This window comes from Tupaia chinensis, unplaced genomic scaffold (genome assembly GCF_000334495.1).
Source record: "Tupaia chinensis unplaced genomic scaffold, TupChi_1.0 Scaffold138665_1, whole genome shotgun sequence".
Taxonomy (NCBI): Eukaryota; Metazoa; Chordata; class Mammalia; order Scandentia; family Tupaiidae; genus Tupaia; species Tupaia belangeri.
Genome location: NW_006198557.1, coordinates 870379 through 877807, shown reverse-complemented (window position 1 = coordinate 877807; position 7429 = coordinate 870379). Strand labels below are relative to the sequence as shown.

Here is a 7429-nt window from a genome sequence, read left to right as displayed (position 1 = left end):
AGAGCGGGCGGGGCGGCCGGGGGCCCGCAGACCGCGGGGTCCCCGAATCCCGGACCCCAACGGCCTGGGGCCCTCTGGAGCCAGCGGCCCCGCTCTTGGTTCGCCCGGAGCCGCCCCGGGGGAGCCGGACGAAGTGGACAAGTTTAAGGCTAAGTTCCTGACGGCCTGGAACAACGTCAAATATGGTGAGGAGGGGCTTCGAGGTCGCAGGTGGGGGCGCTCACGGAGACCCAGACCCTGTCGCCGTCGATGTGTGCACCATTTGTTCCCTCCTGGGTGTCACCCGTGGGTCCCCCGCCCTGCCTGGCCAGGGTGGACCTGTGACAGGTCGAACTGAGAATGTTTCGAGCCCCGCCCATTCCGCGGTGTGACCTTGGGCAAACTCCCTTGCATTGCAGGCACCTCCTTCCCCTCTCCTTTGTCAAATGGGTGCAATTATCCGAAGTTCCCTAATTCGCTGTTAACAGGGGCCTCACTTCTGTCTCAGAGTGATATTGCTCGGTTGTCCCAGAGTCACCCCCGAGACAGGAGCTAGGGTAGAGCCCAGTTCCCAGAGGGGAAAAGGACGCTCTGCTCTGTCCGACACGTGTTTGAGCCCCCTGGGCGCTGCCCGGCGTCTGTATCTCCCTAGGTTGGGCCGTCAAAAGCAGGACCAGCTTTAGCAAAATTTCCAGCATCCACCTCTGCGGCCGCCGCTACCGATTCGAGGGCGAGGGTGAGCAGGTGTCAGGGATCAGGGTTGGGGGACCCCACTCTCCAGGGGTGTGACTGGAGGAGCTGACACACTGGCTCTTATAGGTGACATCCAGCGTTTCCAGCGAGACTTTGTGTCCCGTCTATGGCTCACCTACCGCCGGGACTTCCCGCCCCTAGCTGGGGGCTGCCTGACCTCCGACTGTGGCTGGGGCTGCATGTTACGCAGCGGCCAGATGATGCTAGCTCAGGGCCTGCTGCTCCATTTCCTGCCCCGAGGTGAGTGGCCTGGACCAAGGGATGCCCCTGGACTACAGCAACAACCATAGGCACCAGTTGTTAGAATTGCTTGCAAATTGAGGGCCAGCAAGTGGCGAGATGGTTAAGGTATTGGATTTCTCTATGGCCGATTGTGGTTCGAGTCCTAGACCTGGCAGCTTGCTTTCTCACTTTCTCTCTCTCTCTCTCCCTGTCTGGTGAGCACACGTGTCCTATATAAAATTTTAAAAAACAATAATACGATTGGGACCAGCAGTCAGCTGGACTTCCATTTAGTAAACTACAGTTCGAGTCCCAGACCCGGTGGCTTAAACTCACACCAGGCGCGTGTGGGTGCATGCCTAAGACCCAGAGAGGAGAATGGAGAAGGGATTGCAGCGTGGCCATCCCCCCTGGGGGGTGATTTCTTGCTTTCTATCTCTTTGTCTCTCTGTGTTTCTGGCAAGTGCACATGCCCTATAGCAAAAACCTCTCTAAAAAACCCAGAACTGCATGTCAGGCTTGCATCAGTGGGAACTGCCCCTTCCCACTCGCACTGATGAACTAACTCTGAACTGCATCCCCGCCAGACTGGACGTGGGCCGAGGGCATGGGCCTGGGCCCTCCTGAGCTGTCCAGGTCAGCCTCACCCAGCCGGTACCATGGGCCTGCCCACTGGAGGCCCCCACGCTGGGCCCAGGGTACCCCCGAGCTGGAACAGGAACGCCGGCACCGACAGATTGTGTCCTGGTTCGCTGACCACCCCCGGGCCCCCTTCGGCCTACACCGGCTGGTGGAGCTTGGGCAGAGCTCGGGCAAGAAGGCGGGTGACTGGTATGGGCCGTCACTGGTGGCACACATCCTCAGGTGAGGGCCGCTGCAGGGAGCGTGGGCGCCGCGCGGTACCCCCAGGGACTCAGGCCTTGCCTCCCTCCCAGGAAAGCCGTGGAGAGTTGCTCAGAGGTGACCCGCCTGGTGGTGTATGTCTCTCAGGATTGCACAGGTAAGGCGCTGTGGCCGAGGCACGGGGTCTCACCCTGAGCCGGGCACAGTCTCAGCTGCTGTGTGAGACCCATCTTCCTGGGAGGCTGAAGCAAGTTCTGGGCAGAGGGGCATTGGGAGGGGATTCGAGGGGCACGTGGTGGGAGCCGCGTGGGGTCCGACCCGTCTGCCTATCCCTCCAGACCCAGGAGAGGAAACCGCAGGGAGTTCTCCTGCGTGATAGACGACTCACTCATCCGCTGTAGTTTTTCTTTTTTGTCCTTTGCCAGAGGGTGAGTGTGCACGCATGAGAGAGAAAAAGAGTAAGCACCTTACAGTAGGGCTGTGTTCCTCCTTTTCTCCACCCCGTCAGGATCCGGGGCATACGTGCTTGGGCTCGGCGTGTTTTTCATGCCGCTGGGGCTGGGATTTGAACCACAGCCGGCCCTGTAGGACCCAGCTCCCTCTGGACAGTGCTTACCCACTGTGCCATAGGGGCTGGACCTCTTTTTCTTTTCTTTTTTTCATAAAATTGTTTATTTCAGGTCAGTCCTCTAGGCTGGTAGTTAAGATAGTTGAATCCTGCAGCCGGCAGGTGGCGTGGTCGTGGTCGTGGTCGTTAAGGGCGCTGGACTCCCACGTGGCCGACTGTGGTTTGAGAACCGGATCTGGTGGCTTGCTTTCTCACTTTCTCTATCTCTCCCTCTCTCTCGCTCTGTCCCTCTCTGGTCAAATGTAAATAAGTAAAGTTAAATAAAAATCATTCTTACAAAAAAGAAAGAAAGCTGAATCCGATATGGCTGACTAGTTGGGAGTCTGGCCCTGGCAGCTTGAAAAGCCCACCAGGCTCCAAATCCTGACAGGAGAGGAGAATGGAGAAGGGACTGCAGTGTGACCGTGCCCCACTCGGGGGGTGCTATCTCTTTCTCCCTCTCTTTCTTTCTGTCTCTGGAGAGCATGTGTGCCCTCTGGCAATTTTAAAAAAGAGAAGACCCAGCGAGACCCTTCGAGCTGTGATTGTCACATAGTAAGTGTTCACTAAGTATTAGCTGTTGTTATTTCCACTAGGAATAATTCCTGATTCTCCCAATCAGTTGAGAAAAGTTGTCTCTCTCTCTCTTTTTTAGAGAGATCTTTGCTATAGGGTGCATACGCTCGTTGGAGAGACAGACAGAAAGCGAGAAATCACCCCCAGGGGGGATGGCCACTCCGCAATCCCTTCTCCTCCATTCTCCTCTCTGGATCTTAGGCACACACGCACATGCTCCTGGTGTGAATTTAAGCCACTGGGTCCGGGACTCGAACCGCGGTCGACTGTGTGGGAGTCTAGCGATGTAACCATTACTCCATCTGCTGGTCCCAAGTTTATTTCTTTCTTTAAGTAAGAAAAAAAGATGGGGCGGGGTACCCCAGCAGGGTCCTTACACTGCCACTCACCCCTAGTCTCATTCGAACTGGGTCACAGACCATGTAAGCCTGGCATACTCGGGGGCTCGAGGGATGTGAACCCAGTACCTTTCCCATGTGGTTCCAGCTCTATTACCCCCCCACACTCCTGCCTGGCCCTGTAGAAACAATCTTCATTTATGGGAGTCCGCATGAATGACTATCATTTGTGCATTTGTTTTGCAAAATTGTGTTTGGGACAAGGTTCGATTTCAGAGCTCCGTGTCGCCAAAGAGGTTGCACCTGCTTCTCTGGGAGCCCGGGAACGGGCTTGGGTAGCAGCTGAGGAGGAGGCAGGGGAAGGGGGTGGGCAGACAGGGGACACGGGCAGGGGCACACACGGGAGGTTTGGTTTACGGGCAGAGTACTTGGGGCTCCTGGTAAACTGAGGCTCAAGGCACTGAGGACCATCAGACCTGGGACGGGGAGGAGCCTCCAGCTTCAGAGAAGGCCTTTGCTGACAGCGTTAGCTGCCAAGAGGTGGGCCGGGCAAGGTGGGGCCCCTGGGGTGAGCAGGCCACTCTGGGGCTCGAAGGATGGGCAAGGGTGACCCGCTGCTCCCCTGTCCCCCCAGTGTACAAGGCAGACGTGGTGCGCCTGGTAGCCAGGCCAGACCCCGCCGCCGAGTGGAAGTCTGTGGTCATCCTGGTACCCGTGCGACTGGGCGGCGAGACCCTCAACCCTGTGTATGTGCCCTGCGTGAAGGTAGGTTCAGTCAGATTCCGGGGTGCCTCCACCTGGGAGCCCTCCAGATTGTCCACTTGGATTAGGGCTGCTGTTTATGCTTCCTTCACCCTTTCTTTCTTTCTTTTTTTTCCTTGCTTTCTTTTGAAACTTTAGTTGTTAGAAACTGTGTGCTGGACAGAGAGCAACAGAGGCAGAGGGAGAATGAGGCGTAGTCACGCTACAGTCCCTTCTCTGTCCCCTCTTTAGAGACTTTTAGGTACATGCATGTGTGTACACAGACACACACATACACACACATGCACCTGGTGTGTTTTTTAAGCATCCAGGGCCAGGATTTGAACTGCAGTTGGCTACTTGGTATCCTATCCCCCTTAACCACCAAGCTACAAACTTTCTTTCCTTTTCCTTTTTCTTTCTTTCTTTCTTTGGAATTATTTATTTATTTAATTCCATTTGTTATTATTTTTTAATTTAACCAGAGACAAGAGAGAAAAAGGGAAAGCAAGAAAGCAGGCCGCCAGGTCCAGGACTCAAACTGTGGTCAGCCATGTGGGAATCCAGCGCCTTTATCCACCACGCCACCTGCCGGCCCCCTCCTTTTTCTTTTTTGCCAGAGGTTGCATGCACTCACGGGAGAGGGACAGAGAGAGAGGGAGAGAGAGAGAGGGAGAGAGAAAGCATCCCCAGGGTGAACGCAATCCAGGACTCCAACTGCAGTTGGCCATATGGGAGTCCAGCGTCTTAACCACCATGCCACCTGCTGGCCCCCTTTATTTTTATTTCTAAAGTTTATAGAGAGGGGTATGTAGTAGGTTCCTTACAGCCTGGTCCAGCCCTCCCTGTCTTAGCCAGCCAGGACCATGGCCACACAGGTGCCCGGCTTGCACAGAGGAGTCCTAAGGCTTGAACCCAGGACCTTTCCCATATAGGTCCAGTAACAACACCACTGTACCACTGCCTGGATCCCTTGTTTTTTTCTTTTTAATAATTATTTTATTTTATTTTATTTATTCATTCTTTTTTTTTTTTTTTAATTTGGCCAGAGAGAGACAGACGTTGAGAGTGAGAGAGGAAGCAAGAAAGCAAGCCACCAGATTCAGGACTCGAACCCTGGTCAGCCATGTGGGAGTGTCCAGCGCCTTAACCACCTCGCCACCTGCTGGTCCCATGGATCCCTTGTTTTTAATTTAATAGTTACGGGGGCCAGCAAGTGCCACAGCAAAGGCACTGGACTCCCACAGGGCCGACTGCAGTTCAAGCCCCAGACCCAGCAGCTTGAAAATCACACCAGGCGCGTGTGCGTGCATGCCCAGATCCCAAGAGGACAATGGAGGAGAAGGGATTGTGATGTGGCCATTCCTCCTGGGGGTGGCTTCTCACTTCCCTTTCTCTCTCTGTGGCAAGCACACACACCCTATGGCCAAAACCTAAAAAGAAAGATGGCGCGTCTACTCTGTGCCACCCATTATCCCACTTGCTGGAGTTTCCACGGCGAACAGAACACACAGTAATTTTGAATGTGCCCCCTGGAAGCAGGTGTTTTTGTTTTGTTTTGTTTTTGAGAGATTTTTGCTATAGGGCATATGCACTCGCCAGAAAGACAGAGAGAGACAGAAAGCGAGATATCACTTCCCAGGGGGGATGGCCACACCGCAATCCCTTCTCCTCCATTCTCCTCTCGGGATCTTGGGCACGCATGCGCATGCACCCGGAGTGAGTTTAAGCCGCGGGGTCCGGGACTTGAACCACGGTCGACTACATGGGAGTCCAGTGACATAGCCAGTATGCCAACTGCTGGTCCCAGGAAGTAGGTGTTCTGATTGGACAGTGGCAGGTGGTGGATCTGTAACCAAACTGCATTACAACCTTTATCGCAAAGTGAAAGCGTCAGCTCCGCGAAGGGCAGGTCGGTGTGGCTACAGGGCCCAGGAAAGCCCCTCTTTCACCTGGAGGGAAGTGAGGGACCAGAGATGTATTCCAGGCAGAAGGCACAGCACCCCGAAGGCCCCGAGGCTGGGAAGACACACAGGAGTTTCCACTAAGAATAAAAGCCAGAATTTTGCCTGTGGCCCCACGGCCCTGAATCATCTGTTCTTGACACGCCTGGACCTCATCTCCCCCAACTTTCCTTGCTCTCACAGTTCACCTGGAGGGAAGTGAGGGACCAGAGATGTATTCCAGGCAGAAGGCACAGCACCCCGAAGGCCCCGAGGCTGGGAAGACACACAGGAGTTTCCACTAAGAATAAAAGCCAGAATTTTGCCTGTGGCCCCACGGCCCTGAATCATCTGTTCTTGACACGCCTGGACCTCATCTCCCCCAACTTTCCTTGCTCTCACAGCTCCAGCCGCAGAGAGAGAGAGAGAGAGAGACAGGCAGCCAGATAGAAAGTGAGCAATCACATCTTAGAAGAAATGACCATGCTTCAATTCCATCTTCTCTATTCTTCTCTAGAGATATTGGACATAAATGCACATGCACCCAGCTTGAGGTTTAAGACACTGGGTCAAGTGGGACCAGCAGATGGAGGAATGGCTATGTTACTGGATGTTACTGGATTCCTCTGTAGTTGATTGCAGTTTGAGTCCTGGACCCAGTGGCTTAAACTCATGCCAGTCGCATGTGCATGTATACCCAAGATCCTGAGAGGAGAAAGAAGAAGACATTGTGGCTCTACTTCTAAAGTTAGTTGGGAAACCATAAAGTCCAAGACCTGGCGGCTTGCTTTCCGCTTTCCCTCTTTGGTGAATGCACATGCCCTTTAGGAAATGTAAGCAAAAACTAATAATATGGGCACAGCAGGTGGCATGGCGGTTAGGGTGCTGGACTCCCACGTGGCGAACCACAGTCAAGTCCATAGCCTGTTGGCTTACTGTCTCACCTTCTCTCTCTCTCTGTCTCTCTCTGAGGAGTTCATGTGCCTTACAATATATGGCTGGACTCCCACCTGGCCAAGCACAGTTCAAGGCCCAGGCCTGGCGGCTTGCTTTCTCACTTTGCCTCTCTCTCTTTGTGTCTCTGGTGAGTGCACCTGCCCTATAGCAAATTTTAAAATAATAATAAATAACTTAAAAAATAATAAATTCTTTTTTTCTTTTTTCTTTCTCTTTTTTTTATTTTTTGTTTATTCTTAAAAATAATAAATTCTTAAAAGAAATTTCTAAGCTCCATTCCCCCTTCAATTCATTTCCATAATTCTATCACCTTCTGACACGTGAGTAGCCATCACGTGTAAACGTTTGTTGAGTGACTGTCTGACAGCACCTCCCCGGGCTCTGGCCCTCTCCTCCCTGCAGGAGCTCCTGAGGTCAGAGCTGTGCCTGGGCATCATGGGGGGCAAGCCGCGACACTCGCTGTACTTCAT

At 53.6% G+C, this 7429-nt stretch overlaps 1 protein-coding gene across 1 annotated transcript in view; it reads left to right on the top strand.

Annotated features, from left to right (window-relative positions):
- Window positions 1-24: 24 nt before the first annotated feature.
- ATG4D (autophagy related 4D cysteine peptidase) overlaps window positions 25-7429 on the top strand; it is a gene marked incomplete at its 5' end in the record, with an annotated part of 8796 nt that continues 1391 nt past the window's right edge. The window contains 7 exon segments of the mRNA XM_027765538.1: window positions 25-185; window positions 632-715; window positions 799-972; window positions 1542-1818; window positions 1890-1954; window positions 3953-4083; window positions 7362-7429. Of these exon segments, the coding sequence (XP_027621339.1) occupies window positions 25-185; window positions 632-715; window positions 799-972; window positions 1542-1818; window positions 1890-1954; window positions 3953-4083; window positions 7362-7429 (960 nt within the window).